This window comes from Trichosurus vulpecula, chromosome 5 (assembly GCF_011100635.1).
Source record: "Trichosurus vulpecula isolate mTriVul1 chromosome 5, mTriVul1.pri, whole genome shotgun sequence".
Classification (NCBI taxonomy): Eukaryota; Metazoa; Chordata; class Mammalia; order Diprotodontia; family Phalangeridae; genus Trichosurus; species Trichosurus vulpecula.
In genome coordinates, this window is record NC_050577.1 from 248,856,587 (window position 1) to 248,884,312 (window position 27,726).

At 38.5% G+C, this 27,726-nt stretch overlaps 1 protein-coding gene across 2 annotated transcripts in view; it reads left to right on the forward strand.

The window, feature by feature from the left end:
* Positions 1-27,726, forward strand: part of PTPRB (protein tyrosine phosphatase receptor type B) — a 165,442-nt gene that overhangs the window by 53,774 nt on the left and 83,942 nt on the right. The window contains exons 1-3 of one of the 2 annotated variants that reach the window (XM_036759250.1): positions 624-1,057; positions 1,537-1,810; positions 21,867-22,145. In XM_036759250.1, coding sequence (XP_036615145.1) covers positions 998-1,057; positions 1,537-1,810; positions 21,867-22,145 — 613 coding nt within the window. In that variant the 5' untranslated portion in view covers positions 624-997. Of the gene's footprint in view, positions 1-623; positions 1,058-1,536; positions 1,811-21,866; positions 22,146-27,726 lie in introns of those variants that run through there. The other variant, XM_036759249.1, reaches the window with a different exon arrangement.

The following is a 27,726-nucleotide window of genomic DNA, read 5'->3' on the forward strand; positions in this document are numbered from 1 at the left end:
ATTTTGAAGTAGTTTTTAGCCTACAGAAACAAAGCAAAATCTTCATAGGAGAAAATAGAAAGTGTATAGGAAGAAGAGCAAAGATTGCATCCTGATTAGCAATGGGCAAAGAAGGACTTTTTGTTGGTAAGGGGGAGGGGACCACGAGAACTGAACAAATTCTTTGAAGTGAGGAGGGGAAACTATGGGATAAGAACATTTTAATAAAGTTCCAGGAAAGAGGTTTCGAGACCTAGGGAAATCTGCTCTGGTACATGATTGGTCAGGCATAATCTTGGGAAAAGAGCCCCTGGAGAAAGCAGATGAGGGAGGACGATAGGAAGGAAGATGGGGGAAGGGGAGGTGAAGGGTGTGGAGAAAGGAAGGGGGGCTGGAAAGTGAGAGGGAGGGAGGGATCCAAGTAATGCTTATTGCCCAGAGGTCTGGAGAGCGGAGGAAAGAGTGTGGAAAAGTGAAAGTCCAGGAGGCCAAGTGCAGCGGGGCCGGGACCCCGGCGGCTAGCAGAGTGGGACACTAGGGGGGCAGCTGGGCTCGCTCCAGACTCCCTTGGCAGCTTCAGGCGTTGGCTCCTCGAGGCGCCCTCCCTCCCCGGAGCATTGTTCCTTTGCCGGGAGACGAGGAAATTGCCTTTTGATTGCGGAAGTCCGTGGAAAGGGCTCGGGCTAGCGGCAGCGCGGGTCAGTATGGCAGCGTGGGAAGGGCTGCGAGCTGCCTGTCCCCGCCGCCTCTCGCGTCCGCAGCCCACCGAGGGCTGCAGCAGCAACAGCGGCCCCTGTCCTGGCACATCCCGGTCCCCCTCGCGGAGAAAACCTCAAGGAGCCGGCAGGGAGCCCTGAAGCTCGGGCAACAAGTGTCTTGCTGGCTGTCCGGGGAGTCTCCACACTCTCTTTGCCATTCCTCGCTTCACCTCGCCTCCCCTCCCTCCCCAGCTGGGACTCAGTGGCCATCTCCCTTCTTATCCCCACCCTGACTAGGATAATCTTGTTCTTAAGCCCTGATGGCAATGCTGAGCTATGGAGCCAGGTTGGCCTTATGGATGGCACTGAACCTGATGCAGGTGAGTGGCAGGAGGAAGAGGGACCTGGGGATGGAGAAAGCGCCTTCCTCGCCTTCCCTCTCAGAAAACCAGCTCCCTCTCCAGCTTCCAGCCTCCGCGCCTGGTCATTCCGTGCCCCTAGAAGGCCAACTTTCTCCCGGGAACCTGCCTGGGTTAGGAGAAAGGCGCTTGGAGCTAAGCAGAGATGCGCTCTAACAACCGGCTCATGCTTCTCCTAGCTCACTCCTCAGCGGGCTGAGTTCACCGCCAAAGTCACGCCTCGCTCCCCGTCTCCCGCGCCCCCACCCCCAAGCTCCCCTCAAGGAGGCCGGCTACTGGGAGATGCGGCCACCTACCCGTGTTCTTGCTCGGTTTTTGTTTTTTACTTATGGAATTGGTTTGGGGCTCTTGTTTTGGAGAGGAAGGGAAGGGAACCAGAACGTCCCTAGGGAAGGCTTCAGTCAGGAGACTTCAGCCCTTGTCTCTGATCCCTTTTGCAGAGTGGCCTCGGGGAGCCGCTGAGGTGCGACATCAACCTGACCCAAGCCAAGGTCTCCAGCAGTTCTGCCAGTCTCAGGTGGAACACAGAAGGGTCACCCTGTAATTTCAGCCTTATCTACAACTTTGACACCTCTAGGAGCGCCCTGTGCTACCCTCTGCAGATTGCCAACCATACCTATGAATGTAACCCCGAGGATTTACAAGCTGGAACAACATATCATTTCAGTATTGTGTCTCAGGATGGAGATATGAGAGCCATCTCCCTACAAACAGGTAATGAGGTTACAGGTGCAGCTGTCATGGAACATTCTGAAGTGGGGGAGGTGGGTTCCTGTCCTTTGAGCTCCTATTAAACCCCCCAAAGAAAAGAAATGGGAAGATCAACCATAGAATCAACTGACATAGATTTCTAAATACATAGTGTCTGATTTTGAGAAGCTTGAGGTATCCTAAATTCTGCCCTTTGAATGCTGAAAGACTGAGTCTCTGAGCCTGTAGGACAGAGCCCAGTGAGCAGGAATCTGTTAGAAGGAAGCATATTCAAATGATGTAGACTGGCAAACTCCGACCTGCTAGCATGACAAAACAGAATAATTTAAGTAAATATTTTTAAAGTAAATAATGAAAATACACAGGTTGAGAGATATGGCTTTCCTCAAATTAGTATTATTTTTGGCAAGGGGCATAGAATCTTCAGGAATACAACAAATGGGGAAAAGTGAATAGTGAGATTGGAGTTCCATGAAAAGAGGCTTTTAGAAAGGATGCACACAGTCACAGCTCAAAATTCATTTTTTTTAATAACTTGTCACTAATGATCTGACAAACCTTTACTCCTTGCGTTAACCTTTATTAAACTTTAAGTGTATGCACATATTTGTATGCTACTGGTTCCTCCTGACCATTTTTAGCATGGTCTTTATTTGCAGTAATAATGAAGTTACATATTTTTTTCAGATTTAACTTGTCTTATAAATTCCTGAGGATAAATACAAAGTTTATTGATATTTCCATTTGTATAAAGTTTAGTTCTTAAACTGGAATACCTGAAACAGATTAAAAAAACAATTGAAATGGTCTTTGAAACAATAACAGAAATTTTAACTGTAGCTAATGCATACTGCCATTTTTAAAATTACCATTCAAGTCCATTTTAGTTTTAAAAGTGAAACTCCACACTTTATTTTTTTACTTCATTCAAGTTCATTTCAAATAGACCTTTCAGATAGCTGTGGAGATTCCCAAATAGATTAGCAAAAGAGAAATAAATATTGAGAACTGGACTGCATCTGCACACAGAATTAATAGATAATACCCAAATAATTGATAAAATTAAACTAGATAATTCAAACTACTGTATTTTTAGTCACTTAAGGGAGTTGTTCAATATTTAAGGACAGTTCCTTGAAACTTACAACTTTCTACTAAATAGAATAGCTAGATATGTGAAGATTTAATAAGTGTTTGGAAAATTTTTGTATCCGAGGTATAGGGAAAAAATGTCTAGAGATGTGAGAGTCTTCAGATACTCGTTTGCAGAGGGGAAGGGTAAAGAAAGTAATTCAATTATTATCATCAACTCAATCAGTTCATTTTCAAGGTCGTTTTGGGTCTTGATCTATGATATAGATTTAAAACATGGGTCTAGGCATACTGTTATTTTCTCAAGGACACCGTTCCTCTCCTCCCTAGTTTACTTGCCTTACTATGCCTATAACAAAAGGGAACTGAAGTAAATACATGCTTTGGGTAAATATATTTAGTCTGGGAGTTTGGGTAGAGGACTATACCTGGAATCAGGAAGACTTGAATTCAAATTTGGCCTCAGATACCTTCTAGCTGTGTGACCCTGGGCAAGTCATTTAACTTCTATCTGCCTTCATTTTCTCAGTTGTAAAGTAAGAATAATAACAACCTACTTTTCAGAGTCATTGTGAGGATTAAATGAGGTAATATTTATAAAGCACTTAGCATAGTATCTAGCACATAGTAAGTGCTTGTTTCATTACTTCTTTCCTTTATTCCTCCCTTCCTCCCTCTCTCTCTTCCTTACTTCTTTTTTTCCTTCCTTCCTTTTTCACTGAATTGACTAAACCACAACCAGGTTTTGAAATCATGTAGCCACAGTTTTTTTTTAAATCTGCTTCCTTTGAACTCAATCCTTTAGCAAGAATGCACTAAGAGTAGTCAGTTTCTAGTCATGTAGGACTTTCAAATCAAACATGACCTGACAGGACACAGAGTCCACACCATAACTCATTAGAAATTCAATTCAATGCACCACCTATGTTTGTAAAGCACCTACTATGTGCAAGGAACTCTGCTTTTGCTGGGGATAGAAAGACAGAAATGAAATAGTCTCTACCATCCGGGGGCTTACATTCTACTAGGGGGAAGTTAACACATGCACAAATAACTTATAGATATAGATATGAATCCTGCTACAACACACTTCACAGCCTCTAGCAAGAGAGAAAGCATTACCTCCCCAGGCAGCTTATTCTATATTTGGACAAGTCTAATTACCTACAAGGTTTTCTTAGATGAAACTGAAAGATGACTCTCTTTATTTTAACCCAGTGCCCCAAGTTCAATCCTCTGGGCATGGAGCAGAACAACTTCAATCCCTCTTCCAGTGACAGTCCTTCAGGTACTGTGAAAATAGCTATTATCACCCCACACACACACCTTAAATCTTCTCTGGGCTAAACATGCTTTTTTAATCTTTTTTATGGAGGGAGGAAGCAATCAAAGTTAAGTGACTTGCCCAGGGTCACACAGCTAGTAAGGGTTTGAGGTCTGATTTGAACTCAGGTCCTGACTCCGGGGCTAGTGCTCTATCCACTGTCCCATCTAGCTGCCCCAACATGCTCGTTTCTACAGCTCATGTGGAAAGATCTCAAGGCTCTTCAGTATTCTAGTTGCCCTACTCTGGATGTTCTCCATCTTATCACTGTCCTTCCCAAAAGGTGGTATCCAGCACTAAACACAATTCTCCAGATATGGCCATAAATGGGAAATCAGAACCAAAGGACTTATGTGGAAGGGAAGGAGAAGGTCAATGGACAACAAGAAGAAGAGCTCTAAAAGGTTTCTGTCTCACAGGGTTGTTGTTTGTTCAGTTGCTTTCGTTTGTGCCCAACTCTTTGTGACCCTATTGGGGGTTTTCTTGGCAGAGATACTGGAGTGGTTTGCCATTTCCTTCCCTAGCTCATTTTGCAGATGAGGAAACTGAGGCAAACAGAGTTAAGTGACTTGCCCAGGGTCACATAACTAGTAAGTGTCTTAGGCCAGATTTGAATTCCTAAAGATTAGTCTTCCTGACCCTGACTCCAGGACCAGCACTCTGTCAGTGCAATGTGCACAAGTTGTTCTGGGCATTGGAGATACACACACACACACACACACACACACACACACAATGTGACAGTGTGACAGTCTTTGCCCTGAAGGAGTTTACATCCTATATAGGAAATGGGAAGTGTACACAGAGACTTCAACATAGTCCTAAAGGAGAATTTGAGGAAGGAGATCAAGGAATCTAGAATAGGGAAGAGGCTTAAAGATCACAGAGTACAAACCTTTCATTTTATGGGTGAGTGAGCTGAGGCCCAAAAACATAATGGCAAGTCAACTAGTCAGTCAACAAGCATTTATTAAGCATCTACTGTATGCCAGGCACTGTGTGAAGCACTAAGAGGTGCAAGCACAAGTAAGGCAAAAAATATGGTCCCTGCCCTCAAGCAGCTTTCATTCTCATAGAAGAGACAACATGAAAATAACTACATTTTATATATCTACACATGTATGTGTGAGTCTGTATGTATATGTATATATATGCACACACAAATATATCCACATATAGAAACATACATATGTACATACATATATTAATATATGTATTCTACCAACTTCATTAAAATCAATTTCATATCAATAAATATTTTTGCATGAAACATACACATATGTGTATACATGTATATGTGTGTATATGTTATATCTATCTACCTATCTATAGATAGATATGGATATAGATATATAGATATAGATAGTATATATGTGTGTATGTTATATCTATCTACGTATCTATACAGATAGACAGGTAGATAGGGGGAGAGAGAGAGAGAGAGAGAGATACTACACTGGGGTAAATGTCTCTGATCCTAAATTTTGGGGAATTCCACTTTAGTATGGACATTGACATGCTGGAGAATGGCCAGAGGTGGGTTAGTAAAAGTACTTAAGGGCATGTCATAGGAGTGTCATGGAAGAAATCAAACCAAGTCCATGTGCAGAGTTCATGATAGCTATTTTCTAGTATTCAAAGAGCAGAATTAGACTCATGCTGCTTAGCCCCAGAGGGCAGAAGTATGAGCAGCAGGTAGGTCTAGTATAAGGGCTAGTGATGGCATCTGGGCCTGGGATTTCACTGGTATAGAGAATTCTCCGGTGAGGGAATTACCTCTAGTCTCTCAGCTCCTTTTCTTCAACTTAGAGTCATAGAAAGTTGCCTAGAGCACAGAAGTTAAGTGACTTTCCCAGGATCACATACTAAGTATATGTGAGAGGAGAGACTTGAACTCAGGTCATCCTTCCACTTCCCCTTTTAGGTGTTGTCTTCCTCAACTAGAATGTAAGCTCCTCGGAGGCAAGAACTAACTTGCATGCTTTAATTTGTATCCCCAATATTTAGCACAGTGCTAGGCACATAATAAGCACTTTTTAACTTTATTACCTATCTACCTCATTTATCTCTATCTATCTCTGTATATTTTTACATATCCATCTATTAATCTATCTTTCTATCATTCTATCATTCTATATATCCAACCACCCAACCATCTATTCATCCATCTATCTTTTCTATCTAGCTATCTTTCTCTGTATATTTTCATATATCCATCTACTTACCTATCTATCCATCTATCTATCTATCTATCTATCTATCTATCTGTCTGTCTGTCTGTCTGTCTGTCTGTCTGTCTACCCAGCTATCTCTCTATATAAGTTTTTATATATCCACCCACCCAACCATCTGTCCATCTATCTAACTAGCCAGGAAGCTCTATCTACCTTCCTGCCTATTTGTCTTGTCTCCAAGGCTGTTCTCTACTCCTATAACAAATACCCTCTCAGGCCTGACATAGGAAATATATTTGCCTTGTAGTTAGGACCATACAGCCAAGGAATGGACTATTCTGGAAGAGAATGGGTTCTCCTCATTGATGTCTTCCAGATAAGACTGGATGGGCACTTTCTAGGTTGGTTATAAAGGAGATTCTCTTTTAGATGAGCATTGGATTAGACGACCTCCTGGGTTCCTTCCAACATTGAGATTCTGTGACTCTGAGAATCGGAGAAAATTAACAAACCAATCTAATTTGTATCATTCATAACTTACCATATAAGAGAAATTCAAAGGATAAAGAAAAAAATTCCCTGAGACACATTTAGATTGATCTGCATAGGTCAGTCTCAATGGAATATTGTTCCTGAAATGCACTGACAAGGGAGTCCAGCCATATCCGTGGGCCTTGAGCCTTCTTTTCTAGAAAGGGAGCATTTCCTTTCATTTTCTTTGCTGCCTTCACAGCCTTAGTGAGTTAACAGATTGGCAACAATCTGATTAATTTGGTCAGTGTAAACAGAATTGGGAGACTCATGTCTAAAACAAATCTAATTTAAGAGCTGAATTATAAAGTGTGGCTGTCTGCTTTGACCAGGTTAACCAGATAATTAACAAGTATGCAATCCATTAAGGCTGTGTCTACACAAAAGCAATGACTCAAGTATTTTGGTAAAGTGCCTTTTTTGGGTACTCTTTATCTACTAAAAACAAAAATGTTTTCAGGGGCAAATAAATGTTGTTGAGAGAAAAAACACCTACACACTGAGAATAATAGGTCACATCTATAATAGGTTTTGCATTTTACAAACTGTTTGCCTCATAATCACCCTATGAGATAGTTACCACTCCAAGAAAATAGTGCACGTGTAACATGGATAAAACTTGAAGGGGAACTGTGGAGTTCTTGGCTTAGGAGGCCAGTACATTATCTATCAGACTAACACGGCAAACACTAGTGATAATCATGGCTCACATTTATTTAATGCTTTTCAGTTTATAAGATGCTTCTCTCATAATGAGGGGATATTGTAAAAATATTACTATCCCTGTAACCCCAGTCTCAAGCCTATTGGTAGATAATAATATTAAGGCTCACAATTTAAGTCAGATAGCTAATGAAGTCAAAGCTAGGAAGGGCAGCTAGGTGGCGCCATAGTGCGCAGAAAGCCAGGCCTGAAGTTAGGAAGACTCGTTTTCATGAGTTCAAATCTGGCCTCAGACACTTATTAGCTGTATGTCCCTGGGCAAGTCACTTAACCCTGTTTGCCTCAGTTTCCTCATCTGTAAAATAAGCTGGGGAGGGAAATGGGAAACCACTTCATTATCTTTGCTGAGAAAATCCCAAATTGGATCATGAAGCGTCAGATATGACTGAAACAATTGAATAACAGATGGAGTTAGGAATTGAGCCCAGGTCTATTGATCTTGTAGAAAAACATGATTTCCACTGTAGGCTACTGCTTCCATTTCAGAGCCTAGCCTTCAGGGCCTGAGAAAGTTGTAAATACTAAAGGATCAGCCCATGGCATTCCACTATGTAAATACAATATAGAAGGGATCCATTCTCTTTAATCAATCAATCCACTGATCAGCAAGCATTTGTTCAGTGTCCCCTGTGTGCCAAGCACTGTGTCAGTACTGAGGATAAAATGATAAAAGTGAAACATCCCCTGCCCTCATGGAGCTTATATTCTATTGGGAAAACAGCATGTATATCAGTGGTGTCAAACTCAGGTAGAAATGATCCCTGTGGGCCACATATCAACTTAGAAAACTACAGGTTAACAGTATCCATGTTGTATTGTATTTTTAATTTATTTTGTTAAGCATTTCCCAATTACATCTTAATCTTATTCAAGATGTACTGGGAAGTTTTCCAGGCTACAAGTTTGATACCTTTCATGTATATGTGTTCATATATACAAAACAGATGCAAGATGGAAGGGGAAGACACTAAGCAGCTGGGGGTATCAGGAAAGGTCCTGGGGAGGAACTGGGATTGCTTTGGTATGGTTTAGCACACATGTCAACCTCTATCAAGCAACAATCAATAAGCTTGTCTAGAACAAATTTAACATGGGGTAGCTAAATGACTCAGTGGATGGAGTGCCAGATCTGAAGTCAGGAAGAACCATCTTCCTGAGTTCAGATCTGGACTTAGACATTTATTAGTTGTGTGACTCTGGGCAAGTCACTTAACCATGTTTGCTCAGTTTCCTCATTTGTAAAATGAGCTGGCGAAAGAAATGGCAAACCACTCCAGTGTCTTTGCCAAGAGAAAACCCCAAATGGCATCGTGAAGAGTCAGATACGACTAAAATGACTGAACAACAACAACACATCAAGAATAAGTCATGTCGGATTAATGTTATTTCCTTTTTCATGGGGATTAGATAGCAGGTTTGGGGAATGCTATAGATCTAACTTAGGTAGATTTTAGGAAAGCATTTTACAAAGTCTCTAATACTATTCTTGGGGTGGGGAAAGGGAATTGAGCCATTTGGGTTTGATTATAGCATGGTTATGGAAACTCAGGCTTACTTGAATAGCTGGACTTACCGAATTACTGATGTCTCAAAAGAAGGACTCCATCGGAATGTCGCAGGGATCTGTGCTCAATCCTGTGCTAGTTAACATTTTTACCAATGACTTGGATAAAGATATAGCTTGCCTGTTTTATCAGATTTGAAGATGACAGGAAGGATGACAGAGTCAAGATTTGAAAAGATCTTGATAGGAGAGAAAATTGAGCCAAATTAAGTAACATTTAAAAGAGGTCAAGGTAAAACACACTTGTTAAAAAAAAACAATTTTAACAGTACAGATGAAGGTTTTTCTGTTGTTGTTCAGCCATTCAGTTGTGCCTGACTCTTCATGACGCCATGGACCATAGCAGACTAAGCCTTTCTATTTATTCTCCACTATCTCTAGAAGTCTAAGTTCATTTTTGTTGTTTCTATGACACAATCTATCCATCTCATCCTCTGCTGTTATCCTTTTCTCTTGGCTTTTAATCTTTCCCAACATCAGGGTCTTTTCCTATGAGTCCATCTTCTCATTATGTGACCAAAGTATTTAAGCTTCAGCCTCAGTACTTAGCCTTTCAGTGAACAGCCTGAATTAATTTCTTTAAGTACTGAAGGCACACCTAACCATTGGTCAAGTCAACAGTATGATATGGTATCCATGAAATCTTATATAATCTTGGTTAGCATTAAAGAGCCAACATACCCAGGAATAAAGATATGAAAACCCACTGTGGTCTGCCATATTTAATCCATGTCTTGAATAATGTATTTGTCTCTAAGTGCCACACTTTAAGAAGGACATTGATGAGCCCAAGAGTGTCCAGAGTAGGGCATGGTACAGGTCCACGAGTACATCTCATATGATGAGCAGTTCATTATATCATAGTTTCATAAATCTAGAATGTGAAGGATCCTTAAAGTCCGACCTCATCATGTTACAGATAAAGACACTAAGATCCAGGAACTTTGATATTTTTAAAGCACGTGGCACATAGAAGGTACTTAATGAATACTTGTTCTCTTTTCCCTTCCATTCCCCACTTGTCCAAGATCACTTGGGTGGAATTCAACCTGTGGTTTTATGATGCCAATTTAAGTATTTCAACTGTAGCACTCTTTCCACTATGCCTACAGAGTGAAGAATTTAGGGATGGTTAGTTCTGAAGAAAAGAATTAGAAAGAGAAATCATAGCTGGCTTCCAAGTATTTAAAGGGCTGATACATGGAAGAGAAGAGGGGTTACAGTTATTCTTTTTGGTACCAAGAACAAAAGAGACCAGACTAGAACTAGAAATAATAAATGTATTTTGCAAAGCAGCAAATTCAGACTCGATAGGAGCAAAAGCTTCCTAATGATTAGAGCTATCCAAAAGTACAATGGGCTGCCTTTTAGAGGTGGTATTTTTTCTCTCACTGAAGATCTTCAAGATAAGTCTGGTTGATTGCCTGTTGAATATGTTGTAGAGGGAATTCTTTCTCTGGTATGGGTTGGACTGGGTGACTAAAGACATCCATCCTGATTCAAACTCTGAATGCTCTGAACATGATGCTCTGAACAGGTGGATAAAAAGGTCAAATTAGTTCATATTTCCCAAAATGCCTGGCTCCATTTTAAATTTGAAAACTGGGGACAGAGAAGCGCTTAATTACCAAGTATCCCTGTTGATATTCTCAGACTTAAGCAAGGCATTCTGTCTCTTTTTGATAAGGATTTGATATCAACTAATTATTATATCTAATATTTCTATTCTAATAGCCAATAAAAGAAGACTCAAGTCCAACCTGGTTAGAATGATTTCATAATTAACGTTGGACTCAAAATTACTTTCTAGTGATTTGTTGTTTTAAAATTGCATTTAAAAAGACAAAGAGAGAAATAAAATTACATACATTTTGTGCTGTTCAGTTGTGTCTGGTTTTTCATTTGGGGTTTTCTGGGCAAAGATATCAGAGTGTTTTGCCATTTCCTTCTCCAGCTCATTTTACAGATGAGGAAACTGAGGCAAACAGGATTAAGCGACTTGCCCAGGGTCACACAACTGCTAAGTGACTGAGTCTGGATTTAAACCCAAAGCTTCTTGACTCCAGACCCAGCGCTCTATCTGCTGTGTCACGTAGCTGCCCACATAAAACCTTAAGCTTCCTATAAGTCTGCATCTACTTAGTCTAGATTAATCCAAAAATGATAGGAACATCCTTGGAGATCAAAAACTTATAGTCTACTATTTGGAATTATACTGACCATAAAAGCATATGATCATATACATAATCATAAAATCATAGATTTAGAGCCATAAGAAATTGTAGAAGCCATGGAGTCCAAAAGTCCCATTATACAGGTAAGGAAACTAAGAAACAGAGGAGTTATTTGATGAGCTCAGGGTCACACAGCCAGTGCATGCCTGAGGCAGAATTTGAAACCAGGTCTGTCCTTACTCCAAATCCAGTGTTAGGCTACACTATGCTTGTTCTATGATTGCTGATCCAATTCGTTCCTTGATGTTTGACTATTCAAATCAATTCTGCTTTGAGTCCTATGAAGGGTTCTTAGTCACCTATATAGTTTATATATCTTGATCTTCCTATTCTTTTGGAATCTTACCTTCTTTGAGATATTTTGAAAATTGATCTTTGAATGCCTTTAAAATTGTGTTGACTCAAATGTGGATTTTTTTCTGTTTTTATTTGATCATATCTATCTGTTCTTTCTTTCTTCAGCTTATTAAGTGAGTTTCCACTTTCACAGTGTACTCTCTGAGGCATTGAGTCCAAATGTAGTGGTTCCACTGCCATCAATGATGAAAATAGATTACTGTAGACATACAGTCACATCTGTTCCATTTCAAGCCTATTTGTTGTCCTTCCGGTATATCTATAAATGTTCTCAGGACGATCTGGCTTAGTTGGATCTTATATATGCCCAACTTTTTCCCTTCACTGAATTTTATTGTTTATAACCTTTAATCATCTTTTTCTGTAATGCTGTGAAAATCACCTTCTACTAAAAAAAGTGTTGCCTTTGGCTACTGTGCCTTTGTGCTTGACAAAGAGGTTAAATCTTTGTGAAATGAAGCCATTTCTAGGCTTTTTTTGGCCTCTGCAAGGCAGATGGTAATGAGAGTTCATGCTGGGATAATGGCCATTGGGACAGAGGAGGGAACAGAGAGATATGTGAGAGATACTGCAGAAGTAGAATCAATGGGACTTTGGTAACTGATTGGGTGTGAGGGGTAAGGTAAAGAGAAAAGTCAGAGATAACAACAAGATCTTACAAGTGAGAGGCTGGGTAAAAATGTTAAGATTGAAAATAATAGTGAAATCAAGATGGGGACCAGGTTTAGGAGGAAAAACAATTAACTCAGTTTTTAACATGTTGAGCTGAGATATTAATGGTATATAGTGAGTGAAATTATCTTGTAAGGAGTTAGAGATGTGGGGAATAGACCTCAGATGAAAGGTGTGTGCTGGTAAATGTTTAACAACCAGTTCTCCCCATCCCCTCCAAATATATTTAAGATACACTTCTGAGTTAAATTGCATTAACATTTTCTCCATTACTTTCTTAAGTCTAGAAATCAACAAAGCAATAAATCAACTCCTAGACTATACTCTTTATTCCCTTTATTATAAATTTCCACTCTGAGTTCTACGAAGCATTCTTAGTCGCCTATATAGTTTATATATCTTGAGCTTCTCTATTGTCTTGGAATCTTGCCTCCTTTGAGATATTTTGAAAATTGATCTTTGAATGCCTTTAAAATTGCATTGATAATACATTTGTGTCTTAGTTATCCAATTAGATTTTAAAGCTACAGTGCACAGGAATCTCTTTGTATCCCTATTGCCCAAGATAGTGCTCTCTATAGAGCAGGCAACTCCGTAAATGTGTGTTGTTAACTCCTTGACTTGGGATCATATCTTATTACCTTTTGGATTATATAGCTTAATAATAAATGTTCCTCTTTATATGGAAACTCTCCATGCTGATTTCCAAAGCATAAGTGATCACACTGAAAATTTAATAATCAGCTCTTGGGAGTTGCTTTGAGTTGGCTCCAGTACAGCCCTAAAATGACTGAAGGTTGTGATGAGATAAAAGAAGGGTGCCACCAAAAGCATTTGGAGGAATACCCATATTAAAGAGATAAGAAGATGAGAAACCTGCAATAGAGAGAGAAGAAGAAATAGTAAAAATAATAAAAGAACAAAGAGAATTTAATGTCTCCAGAGGGAGGAGAAAGGATACAGATGAAGAAGATGGTCAATAGCCCCTGATGCTGCAGGGAGATGAAGGATTAGGACTGACAAAAAGGCCGTTGGATTTGGTGATTAGATCTTTGATGACTTTTGAGTAAAAGGTTTCAGTGGAAGGCGGGGTTGAAGAAAGAATGTATTGACTGGAATTTTTCCAGAAATTTTGCTGTAAAGGGGAAGCCAGAGGTGGATGGTAGTTAAGAGATGCTCTAGAAGGAAAGGTTTCTTGTTTTTGTTTTTGTTTTAGAATTAGGAAATTCTGAATATCTTTGCAGGAAAGAAGCCAGTGGACAGGGAGAGATTGAAGATACATGAGAGAAGAGGGATGATTTCCTAGAAAGGATAGGAAAGAATGGTATTATGCATGCATTCAAATAGAACAATTAGCTTTAGTGAGGAGTAGGGATAGCTCTATCTCTGTGTGATGAAAGGATGAGAGAACAAATAAATGCAGTGGAAGTCAAGCAAATTAAGATAGCAGGACTGTTAAAATTATGAATTACACTCATCTTAATGACGAAATTGAACTGACCATTGGGTCACCCAATCTATTGTTCTGTATTAAACTTGTGAACAGTTGAATCACTGCTCCCATAAACACTTGATCTTTGTGTACAAGAGGACTGTCTTTTTCTATGTCTTCCCATGTTATCCAAGAAATTTTACATTAGCCAGCAATAAATAGAGTTTGCCTGAAAGTATGAGTTTGCCACTCACTCACTCCTCAGTACTGGCCACTTTTTGCCCTTACTTAGAAGGGGAAAATTAAGCACATTCTAGTTGTGTGTTTGTATAGATGTTGACTCACATCATCTTTTCAAATACTGAATCAGAGAACTACGTGGCAAGTGAATCAATTTTTTGTGTTGTGGACTTTAGCTATTGGTTGTCTTTGTGGACATGTTTCTGTTTGTTCTTCCTCTTTTTCTTGTTTAAGTATAATAAAGTTTCCTATTCACTCTACACCATTATAACATTCATCATACTGCTATGCCAGGCCTCCATGGAAAGTTTCCATATAAAGAGGAACATTTATTATTGAGCTATATAATTCAAAAGGTCATAAGATATGATCCCAAGTCAAAGAGTTAACAACAAACATTTATGGAGTGACTGCTCTATAGAGAGCACTATCTTGGGCAGTAGGGATACAAAGAGATTCCTGTGCACTGGAACTTTAAAATCTAGTTGGATAACAAAGACACAAGTATAAAAGACAAATTACAAAATATACTAAGTGTCAAATCAATGGCACAGACCAAGGTGTAGTCAGGAGTTCAGAGGAGAAAGTGAATACTGAGATGTGGGATGATCCTGTAGAATCAAGGAATGGTTTGCAGAGGAGGTAAAAATTTAACTGAGCTTTGAAAAAAGATTAGAATTAGGTAATAAAGGGAATAAACAGTATATTCTAGGTAAAAGGAAACATAAGTAAAAATTAAAGATTAAATAATACATATGTGAAGCAATGAGCAGAGCAAAAGGTTCATGTAGATATGCAAAGTGAATGGGGGAGGGACCAGAAGAGATATCGTACTCCAGTTAGATTGTGACATCAAAAGTGAAAAGCTCTCAGTTTTTTGTTTTGTTTTTTTTTTCTGAGATAACAGGTACAAAGTAACACTTCGGATGATTATTTTGGTGGCACTATCTTGACGGGAGGGTTAGGTACAAATCACATAGAAAATCATTGGATTTAGAATGGAATCATTTTGGATCCCCTAGGGATGATCATGGTCATGTACATCAAGACTAAGGGAATGGTGGTCAGAATGCAAAAAGAGAGATTCTAAAGGTAGAGTCACTAAGATTTTTGAAGCCATGTTTTTGTCGTTCAATTGCTTTTCAGCCTTGTCAGACTCTTTGTGACCCCATTTGGGGTTTTCTTGGCAAAGATCCTGTAGGGGCTTTTTCCTGCCCCAGTTTATTTTACGTATGATAAAACTGAGGCAAACAAGGTTAAGTGACTTGCCCAGGGTCACACAGCTAGTACATGTCCGAGGCTGAATTTGAACTCACAAACAAGTCTTCCTGACTCCAGATCCAGCATTCTATCCATTGTGCCACCTTGCTGACCTTTCTCAAAGCCATAGGAATTGGTTAATTGCCAATGTCTTCATGTAGGCTACATTGATCTGCTACTAACACAACTAGGTGAAAAGTAAGCAATTCATTTAAGTTCGTCAGCCTTTTTGACTACATTAGCCTAACCAATTTGATATTTTTTATATAGATTAGGCTTTTTTTTGTTATATAGAAGAGCTGTTTCGTCATATCATAGACAAAATCCTCCCTAGGTATAAGAAGCATTTTTTGAAAATGAGAAAGGAATATTACATCATGATACTTTTGGGGAGGAAAAAGCTCTTGGTACAAAAATCCACCTGTGATTTCATTTTCCTCAGGACACTGGGGCCTGTTTTCAAAATAAATATTGATCATTTCACATTCAAAACGTCCTTGAAATTCTCTTATCTAGTGATCTTGATATTTTGAAAATCAATTCTATGGCAAAAAAAGGAAATAAATATTTCATTATGTGGCTTCCTTTTTTTAAAAAAAAAGTGTGACTTAAGGCAAGTTCATTTGGGTGCTGGACTTTCACCAAACGGCCTTTCCTCTTAAGACAGGAAAATTGGGCGATCAAACTTACTTGTGAGATTTTTGGTACTTCCTTTTACCAGTATAGTCAATATCAAAGGATCTGGTACGATTGGCATCACTGTTTCCTGTTGTGTCTGGAAGCAAAGATGCACAAAATTGCTGGCTAATGATTCATGTACGTATTTTGTTTGAGACAAAAGTTTCAATTTATGGACTTTGACAGTTCTCTTATTCTGAAATAGTTCAGTGGTTATGAAGCACAGAGGTGTGGTTTTGATAGAACTAAGAGAGATACAAATGTGATGTTCACCCATATCTATCCATCCATCCATATATATATAGATCTAGTGGGGCCTTTCCAATTTTGTGTGGTCCGTCTTTTGAGTACATCTCAAGCATGGAACTGTCTTTTAAAATAACATTAAATTGTATTGAATAAAGTAAGTGACCATTCCTGATTAAAAAGAAAAGTAACAGCCCCATGAAACACATTACTGAAGTGTTTATAGATCTCAAGTAGATTTCACATTAAAAATGCTTGTCCAAAAAATATTTGACTTCTTTACTGTATCAGGGCTGGGCAGTTGCCAGCCCAGAATTTTATCTCAATATAAATGGTTTTTTAAGTGTTTGTTTCCAGCCAGGGTTCTCTTTGCCCAGGCACCTCCCAGTCCCATTGTTTCTTTGTTCTAGCGGATATACAAAGGACTTAGTGTTTTGTTTTCTGGCCCAGATCGATTAGATAAAGTCTGCATATTTGAACTTCACCTTCTAGGCACCCAACCAGTTTTGGTTTAAAAGACCTTAAAACTTAATGGCAGAATCTCATATTTTGCAAATCAGGCAGAAAATGTTGTCTGGACACCAAACCTTTTCTCAATTATCTTCTGTTAGAATTTTACTGATCACCTTTGAAATGCTGATGAAAATCAACTCATCTTGGTCTTGAGGCAAGAATGAAACTTTTCAGTTATCAGCTGATGTGATTCTTGTCAATTCATTGTTCTTGAGTTTGGGGAGTTCTCAGAATTCAGGACAGTATAGTCTTTATCTAAATCCCCAAAGGAAACATTTTCTGAATTAGAAACATCATTTTAAAATTTGTATTCTTCTTTACTTTTTTCCCCTCTATTTCTTTTAAAAATCATTGTTAGGAGAGGTGGGTTCACTGGTTTGGTGAGGAAGGGATAAGGGTAATTTGAAAATGAAAATGATATAAAAACAAAAGCTACCAATAAAAATGAATGAAAATTATGTGTTTATGAATTTTAGTATCCATAATTTGAGTTCTGGGAGATTATTTACGATAAGGTAAATGGAAATATGTCATAGTAAGTGACTAGAAAGTCAACCAGGAAGCTAGGAATACCTGGTTTCAAGCCTCTTCTGACACAGACTAGCTGTGTGACCCTAGGCAAGTCACTTAACCTGTTTGCCTCAGTTTCCTCCTTGGTGAAATAGAATGATAATAATAACCCCTACCTCCCAGAGTTGTTGTGAGGATGAAATGAGACAGTATTTTTAAAACACCTGGTACATATTTAATAGTGGAGAGTAGGAAAGCTTGGCGTATTATGGTCCATGGGGTCATGAAGAGTCAGAAACAACAAAATGGCACGCAGGAAGTACGATATAATATTGTGGTTGTGTTGTTGTTGTTGTTACAACCCCCCCCCCCAAAAGCAAATGGGATCATAAATTTAGTGTTCGAAGGTATCTCAGAGGCCAGCCACTCCAACTTCCTCCTTTTATAGACGAAGAATAGTATAGATGCCTATAGAAGTCAAACGGCTTATCCAAGATTCCGTAAGGAGTAAGTAAGTAGCAGATCCAAGTTATGAACTCAGGTCCTTGCATTCCAGATCCAACAATGTTCCCACTGTGTCTGACTGGCCCCTCAATGCTACTAAAGAAAATTGCTTATTTACAAAGAGAATGAAGAATCCTCTCAGAAGCTTCTGATTTAGTTCTACCAGTTAGAAAGCTTTCCCCTGGGAATGAGCTGATCATATTTTATTAAGGTTTTAAAAAAAAAAAAAAGAAAAGAAAATGTAGGATGGGAAAATTGAAGCAGTTCTCAAGATAATTCAAAATGAAGTGGAGAGGAGGATTGAATGTTTTGATCTGAAATATCACAGTGATTCAGAGGAAAGTTTTTTTTATTGTTCACTTTATGGGCTTTTTCTCTCTTGGATGGGGAATTAGAGTAATACAACATATGAAATGGGACAGGGACCAGTGTGAGTTGGCCCTTCAGAATTCATCTCTAAAGTCAGTTCATTTCAGTATTGCTTTGAGAATGTCAGTTTACCCCTTTAGACTAAGTTTCATCCATCATTAATGTCAGTTTACCCCTTTAGACTAAGTTTCATCCATCATTGACCACTTGGCACTTTTGTGGCTAATTCTCAGAGACTGACAACAATGAAATGTTATGTAACTTTATTTGTTGACTGAGTGTTATCTATTCATATGGAATAGAGCATGAAATGTCTCACAGGGGGATATATTGGCTATAAATTCAGCAATGAGGTAGACCTGCTCCTAAAATTATCTTGGTGTTTTTTTCTGAGGATTCAGGAGACGGGGGGAGAGTAGACTTTAAAGGAAATTCCCAAATTAAACTACAAAGGACATATGATTTCAGAAGACACTATCCACATCCAGAGAAAGAATTGATAAAGAGCAGTATGTATAGAATGGTTTTACATATATGTGAATGCATATATGTGTGTATATGTACACATATTCGGGTCTAGTGGTAGCCATCTGGGGAGGAGGAGGGAGGGAAGAAAAAAGAGAGACAAAAGAAAGTTACATGAAAACTTTATTATATATTTAAAAGGAATAGCAAGTTATACAAAATAGCTTTGCACTTTCATGTACAATCATCTTTTTTTCTATTCTACTATGTTAGGGAAATGCTTGTTTTATTTCTTAAGTTCAGAATAAAATAAATACAATTTTAAAAACTAAACAAAAATTTTTAAAAGCTAAACAAAAACTTAGCAGACCAGGGATAGGGGAAAGACCTATGGTTTCATTATTAAAGGACCATCTCTCTATCCCTGCTCTACACCCTAGAATCTTAGAGGATTACCTAGAACTCACAAGTAAAAGGACCTGCCCAGGACCACAAAGTCTGTATGTGTAAGAGGCAAGATGTGAACCCATGTATTCTTGCCTTCAAGGCCAACTCTTTAGCCATTAAGCCACACTTCCCATTTGCCTAATCATAAATCACTCCAAAACCACAGGGATAGACTCTAGACCTCTAATTTCATTAATAAAATAAACCTCCTCAATGCAGATTAATACCAGTTCTGTAACTTACAGTCTTAGACATTCACTGAGAGTACTAAGAACTTAATTGTTTTGCCCAGAAAGTAAGAGGCAAGACTTGAACTCAGCTTTTTATAACTCTAAGGACAGTTCTCTATCTAGTATGTATACCATGTTGACTTTCTAACAAAATCCTTAAAAATAAAATGTGATTATTTTGAATACAATATCACTTTGTCTTTACTTTAGTTACATTGACTGCAGTAGACTCTTTCTCTTCTAAGGTCCCTAGAACTTCCTCATGGGTCAGCTGTAATTCCAATTCACATTGCATTCTAAGGACTAAGACCCTTTTCTATCTCAATAGAAAAAGATAACTATATGTACCCTGGTGGGTCCTTCATGACTAGGATACCCTGATCAGGTGGTCTCCAAACTTTTGGAACCCTAAAACTGTAGGAGAATATGGTTTTATGTATCTCTGGCCTGCTTTGACTGATGCATCTGACTGATATATTTATTTCTCTGACATCTCCACAGCACCATTAGAGTGCTTTGTTAGAGAAAGTGCTCACTAAATGTCATTGGACAACTATTAAAGTTTCCACAGCACCAATCCATGTTAACGCTAGACCTCTTGGGGGTTCCATAATAGTTCGGTCAACTCACTTAGACCTAGGACTGGCCAATCTGGGAACTCCACTCCATAGAAGAGGAGCCAGGGTTCCCAAAGTTGTTTCAGAGCTCTGGAACCTTGGACTAAATCAAAAGCATTCATGCTTCGCTACACTCTTTTCCTGTTCTATCTCCCACTGTTCTCTTCCAAACCCTCCTCTTATCTTGGGGTACTTAAGGGCAAGGTTGAAAGTCCCCTATATCTTATTCCCTGGACTGAAGTTCAGAGCTGATATGTTGTTGGATAACCTGGATGATATACTTAGATTGGGCTTGTGGCTAAATGATGAAGATTCTTTAGCTCCAGCATTGCTCTCTTTGGCTATGTTTACATGGCACCAAATGCCAAAATAAAAACTGGCTGTAGTAATGGGGGAAATTCTATTTAAAACATACGTAAGTTTCTCAATGTTGAATGTTTCTCATTAAGTAAGCAAAAAAAAAATCAGTTTTAACCAAGTTTTTCGAGGTTTCTACAGATATTTGGCCTGGGGTGGACAGTCTTGGACTTGAGTGAAAAACATTCAAGGCAGTTGATCAACAAACATTTAATAAGTATTTACTATGTTTCAATCACTATGTTAAACACTGGCAGGGTGGGTGGAGAGAGAGAGAGAGAGAGAGAGAGAGAGAGAGATATCTATTCTTCAGGACAAAGAAAATATAAAACTTTTGCATGAGATGGAACTCTAATGGCATAACTACAAACAGCCAAATAAAATGTTTTATTCATTAGAAATGCCAGTTTATGTCTTCTACTAACACTCCTATTCTGAGTACCGCATCATGGTATGGAGGTGACCTTGAGTTCTTCCAGACTATACCAACAATTTGTAAGGTTTGCCAGGTCTGAGAAAACAGGAAAGACTCCAAGTACCAGCCTGTATATCTCTTTTCTGAGGCCCACATGCCAGGTTTAGAGAGGCATACCACCAAAGGATTGATCACCAAGCGACTAATGTTTTGGGACACAGGAGAGCATAGAACTTTGTGTTGGTAGAGGGAGTACTGTCACTGACGAAGTAAGATTTTTTTTGAATATTTGAAGAAATATATATTTATATGATGGCTGTTTATGCCAATGTTTTAATGAAGTGGCAAATTTGCTCTAGTTACTGTCATTTGCAAGGGAGTATAGAAGTTCAGAAAATTTAATACTCTAAGAGATTATCTAGCCCAAACAGCTTGTTTCATAGAAGAAGAAACTGAGGACCAGTTTGGTGAAAGTAGATTTACTCAAAGATGCGCAGATAAGCCAGGTTTCAAACCCAAGGCTTCTATCACCAAATTTTCCCTGTCTCCATCACCAAATCTCTTTCTACCATATTGTAATGCCTGTTGTAAATACATCTGAACAGTAATGCAGAGGCTTCCTGCAATTCAGTAATCCTTAATCTTTTTGTGTGTCATGGACCCTTCTGGAATTCTGGCAAAGCCTATTCGTTCTCAGAATGTGTGTGTGTGTGTGTGTGTGTGTGTGTGTGCTCAGTCATTTTTCGGTCATGTCCAGATCTTTGAGGGTTTTCTTAGCAAAGATAACTGCATTGATTTGCCATTTCCTTCTCCTGCTCATTTTACAGACGAGGAAACTGAAGCAAGAATAACATGACTTGTCCAAGGTCAGCAGCTAGTAAGGGTCTGAGGCCAGATTTGAACACAGGAAGATGAGTCTTCCTGATTCCAGACCTCACATTCTATCCACTGCACTACATGGCTACCCATGTTTTCATGGGCACAAAATAAAATGCATAAAATTATAAAGGAAACCAATCATATTGAAACATTTGGTCACAAACCCACAGACTATATTGGCACAATCCTATGAATTTCAGTCTCTTCTTTGTTACTTTCTTCACAGACCCTTTACCTCCCACAAAGTTTGAAGTTGATATGGAGAAGACCACTTCCACAAGTTTGCATGTTTGGTGGAACCCGTCTTTGGGAAAGGTTGATTCGTATGAGCTACAGTTGTTCGATGACAAGAACCAGAAGATCCAGGGGACTGTAATTCCAAAAAGTACTTTACAAAATGAAAATACATTTTCCAACCTTACTGCTGGTAGCAAATACTATTTTGCCATTCAAGCTATTTCTGGAAATAAAAGCAGCTCTGCAATTCATGTCAATGGATCTACTGGTAAGACCTCTCTACATATTATTAAATATTAAACACCCAGAATCATGGAACATTAGAGTTGGTAGAAGTAGGAGTGGTCATCTAGCCCATTCATATTATTTACCAAGAAGGTAGCTGAGGCAAAAGGAAACTAAGCATGTTGGACAAGGTCACCCTTCTAGTTAGTGTGACTTATGGCCCTAGCTCTGACCTTTCCCCCAAAATCCAACCCTGTATCTCCAGCTGCCTACAGGGAACCTTCACTGATGCTTCGAATTTAGCTTGTCCAAAATCCTAGCTTGGCATCTTCCCCCTTCCCCAAACACCTGCTCTTTGTTATAATATCCAATATCATATGTTTGAAACCTTAATGTTATCTTGGCTTCTGACCCAAACAACAACTTTGGGAGGCAGGTGTTATTTTTTATCCCATTTTACAAATGAGGAAACTGAGGCAGAGGTTAAGTGACTTGCCCAGGGTCATTGCAGTAAGTGATTGAGGCAGAATTTGAACTCAGGCCTTTCTAACTTCCAAGCCCAGCATTCTATCCAATGTGCCACTTCCCAGGTGAGATGGTTCCTACCTCCTCCTCTCTCCCTTTCCACCTACTCCCTCCTATTAAATTCTTATCTCTCTGGTACTAAGTTCAAATCCCACATTTTCCAGGAAGCCTTCCCTACTCTCTTCCAACAAGTGATCATCTTTCCCCTTCAGACCTCACATAACACTTTGGCTGCACTAGTTTTATAAGTAAATCATATAATATTTTGAAAGTTAATTATCCTGTCCCCTGTCCTCCATTAATAATAATAATAATAATAGTTATCATTTACATATCACTTTAAGGTTTTCAAAATGCTTTGCATACCTTGTCTCATTTCATCTCAGGGGTCATGCCCTTATAATGTTTTGACCAGTTACTTATTAGCCTATTAAACGAATTAAATTAAATTAGTACCAGGGCTGGTTCTAGAATCCAGCTCTCTTGAGTCCCATTTGAATTGTCCTATCTACAGCATCATATTCAATCCCAATTCTAGAGATCCTAGAAGTGTCATTATCCAAAGGACAGAAACTTCTCTATATCCTTCTCACCCTAATATCACTTGGAAAGCAGTTTGGGGTCATGAAAAAAATCACTGAGTTGGAAGGCCTGAGTTCTAGTTCCATTTTACTATATGACCTTGCCCAAACCTAGTAACTCCCCTGAAGTTATCATTTTTTTCTCTTCTATAAAATGGATTTAAATGAACAATCTCTAAGTTGCTGACCAACTCTACCATCCTGTATCCTTAAAATGGAATTGTGTTGATCAACCTTATTTCCGAATTTACATCCTGGAACGCATTTATTTTTAATTATTTTCTTCCTTTACTGATTTTTGCCTGACATTAGCTTGGAGTGAAGTTCCCTGAGTCTCATTCTTTCTCCTCCTGTTTGATTAGAACTTGGGAACCAAGATACTGGTGAAACTTGAGGCAGTGATTATTGAGATTCTTGTACTTTCTATTGTATGGACCTCTTTCTATTTTTTTTTCTCTCCCTCATTTATTTTCCCTCATTCCCCATTTTTTCCTTGTTATCTCCCTACTTTATACTGTCTTCCCCTTTCTTCCAGTTCCTATTTACACTTGCCTTCCATAACTGTTCCCCAGCTAGATATTTTCTGTAAAAATGACTTTTACTATATTTATGATTGCAACTTTAGTGATTACTGTGTTTAAAAGAAATTTTTAGCATGTTTACTCAAAACACAAAAAATTCAGCTGTCACCACAGAGGCCTTCTAAACTGCTGCCATTAAAATGATAGAAAAATAGTAGTTTATATTAAGGGTTACTCTAGCTGAGTAATAGCTATAGTGGGCATAAGTAGGAACTGTCTAGAGTGTTAACACAAAGTCTTACTATGATGCTTCCCCAACCTCCTGGAAGTGATCATGGATTTTTAATGCTCATGCCAGTAGGGCATAGTCTCAGGCAGGTTCTACAATCCTAAAAATACTTCAAGTGTGGCCCCAGAATTAAAAGGAATCTTTGTTCTGCAGACTAACCAAGCAACTAAGGAAAGGCATGTCACCAATATACTAGTCATTTATTGATGAATTCTTTGGCCACGGCAACCCTTAAAACAAAGAAAAATTATAAAGTGGACTTTAGTCCTAGATGACCCCTTCCACTTCTGGATGTCTTAGGCCATCCATAGTTTGCCTTGCAGTATGCTAAATGTCAGCCCCTTGTCCAATAAACATACTGTAGGAAAGGGTGAATCCTATCAATCTTAACGTTTTTGCCATAAATGAAACCTAAAGAAAGGAGTGAGTTGAAGCTAAATGGAAGGCTGGTTTGTACTCCTTGGAGAGACAAAGAAAGGAGTTGGCAGAAGTTGTTGATGCTCTCCAAAGAGAAGGTGACCTCCCAGGGCTCCCAGAAGCTTGTAAGAGCTAGAATTTGATCATTAAATTCTCCAAGTTCTTTTTTTTTTAATAAATGACTAGATTTTATTCCTTTTGCGATGGTATATTGATGTATTGCATCCTTCACACTGTTTTCTCTATATAAGTTTATGCTTATAATGTGATTCAAGTTGGAACATGGTACTATATGTTACTCCACTCCCGTTTGAGTGATTCTCAAAATCAGTTCCTCAAACGACAGGGTTTCATAACTTGAAACCATAAAATATCAGTGGAAATGTATTTGTATTTAAAATATAGCACTTTAAATCAAAACAACTCTCATGTACCACATCACAACTGTCAGATTTGCTAACATGACAAAACAGGAAAATTATAAATGCTGGAGAAGATGTGGGAAATTTAGAACACTAATACATTGTTGTTGGAGTGGTTAATTGATCCCACCATTCTGGGGAACAATTTGGATCTATGCCAAAAGGGCTGTAAAATGTGTATACCATTTGACCCAGCAATACCACTTCTACCATTGTATCCCAAAGAGACCATACAAATGGTAAAAGGACCCACATGTACTAAAATATTTACAGCACTTCTTTGTGTTGGCCAAGAATTGGAAATTGAGGGGAAGGCAATCAATGGGTGAATGGCACAACAAGTTTTGGTATATGAGTGCAATGGAATACAACTGTGCTATAAGAAATGATGTGCAGGTGGACTTTAGAAAATCCTGGAAAAATTTATATGAACTGAGGTCAAGTGAAGTAAGCAGAACCAAGAAACCATTTTATATAGTAACAGCCGCATTGTACAATGACTAACTTTGACAGATATAGCTCTTCTCAGCAATGCAAGGATCTAAGACAATCCCAAAAGACTCATAATGGAAAATGCTATCCACATCCAGAGAAAGAACTATGGAGTTTGAATTCAGATCAAAGCGTACTATTTCCTCTCTTTTGTTTGTTTTCTCTTTCTTTCTTGTAGTTGCTCCCATTCATTCTAAGTCATCCTTACCACATGACTAATGTGAAAATATGTTTAATAAGAATGTACATGTAGAGCCTATATCAGATTGCATGCCATCTTGGGGAGGTGAAAGGGGAGGGAGACAGAAAAATAATTTATGGAAGTGAGTGTTGAAAACTAATAATAATAATAATAATTAATTAATTAATTTAAAACATATAGAGTTTTGTTTCAAGAAGTATGAGGTCACTAAAGAAAAAAAAAAGAAACCTCTACTCTCCCTCTCCTGTTCAACTCTGGACCCAATTCCTCATCTGTTTGCACAGTTTGTGCAAGATATAAATATATTGTACTATATGGTAAGAATTCTTTTTATAAAAATCTTTGCTAACCTTTGCTATTTTTCTTCAACATTTTACATTTTTTATTGGTCTACTTAGTTTCATATTTTTTTCTATTTTATTTCCTGTTTATTTTTTATGCCTCTCTTGAGTCTTGAATTTGAAGATCAAAATTTTCCACTGAGTTGTGGTCTTTTCATCAAGAAGGTTTGGAAATCCCTGATTTCACCGAATGTCCATCTCCTTACCTGAAAGATTATACTCAGTTTTGCTAGGTAGTTGATCCTTAGTTGTAGTCCAATCTCCTGTGACTTACTGAATATCATATTCCGATCCCTCCTATCTTTTAATGTAGAAGCTGCAAGATCCTGTGTGACCCTAACTGTAATTCCTCAATATTTGAATTTTTTTGGCTGCTTGCAAGATTTTCTCCTTAAACTGATAATTCTGGAATTTGGCTAAAATGTTCCTTGGCATCTTCAATTTGGGATCTCTTTCAGAAAGTGATTGGTGGATTCTTTCAATGACTATTTTGCCCTCTAGTTTTAGGACCTCAGGGCAGTTTTCCTTGATGACTTCTTGGAAGATACCATCCAGGTTCTTTTTTTTTGACCGTGGCTTTCTGGTAGACCAATAATTTTTAGATTTTCTCTCTTGGATCTATTTTCTAGGTCAGTTGTTTTTCCAATGAGATATTTTACATTTTCTTCTTTTTTTATTCTTTTGATTTTGTTTTATTGATTCTTGATGCCTCATAGAATCATTAGCTTCTACTTGCCCACTTGTAATTTTCTTTTTTTTTTTAAATTTAAATTTATTTATTTAACATATTTGGTATTCAACATTGATTTTCACAACAGTTTGGATTACAAATATTCTCCCCATTTCTACCCTCCCCCCCACTCCAAGATGGCATATATTCTGGTTGCCCTGTTCCCCAGTCAGCCCTCCCCTCTATCACCCCCCTCCCCTCTCATCCCCTTTTCCCTTCCTTTCTTGTAGGGCAAGATAAATTTCTACGCCCCATTGCCTGTGTATCTTATTTTTTAGTTGCATGCAAAAACTTTTTTTTTAACATCTGTTTTTAAAACTTTGAGTTCCAAATTCTCTCCCCTCTTCCCTTCCCACCCACCCTCCTTAAGAAGTTGAGCAATTCAACCTAGGCCACATGTGTATCATTATGTATAACCCTTCCACAATACTCATGTTGTGAAAGGCTAACTACATTTTGCTCCTTCCCAACCCATCCCACTTTATTGAATTTTCTCCCTTGACCCTGTCCCCTTTCCAAAGTGTTTGTTTTGATTACCTCCACCCCCATCTGCCCTCTCCTCCATCATCCCCCCCCTTTTATTTTTTTTATCTTCCTCCCTCTTCTTTCCTGTGGGGTAAGATACTCAACTGAGTATGTATGGTATTCCCTCTTCAGGCCAAATCTGATGAGAGCAAGGTTCACTCATTCCCCCCTCGCCTGCCCTTTCCCTCCTCCCACAGAGCTGCTTCCTCTTGCCACCTTTATGTGAGATAATCCACCCCATTCTATCTCTCCCTACCTCCCTCTCTCAGTATGTTGCTCTCTCATCCCTTAATTTCATTTTATTTCTTTTAGATATCTTCCCTTCATCTTCAGCTCACCCTGTGTCTACTCTCTCTCTTTTACATATATATATATATATATATATATATATATATATATATATATATATATACACACACACACACATATATATACATAGATATATACATACATGCACCTATATATATATATATATACATAAACATATATATACATATATATGCATATTCCCTTCAACTACCCTAATACTGAGATCTCATGAATCATACACATCATCTTTCCATGTAGGAATGTAAACAA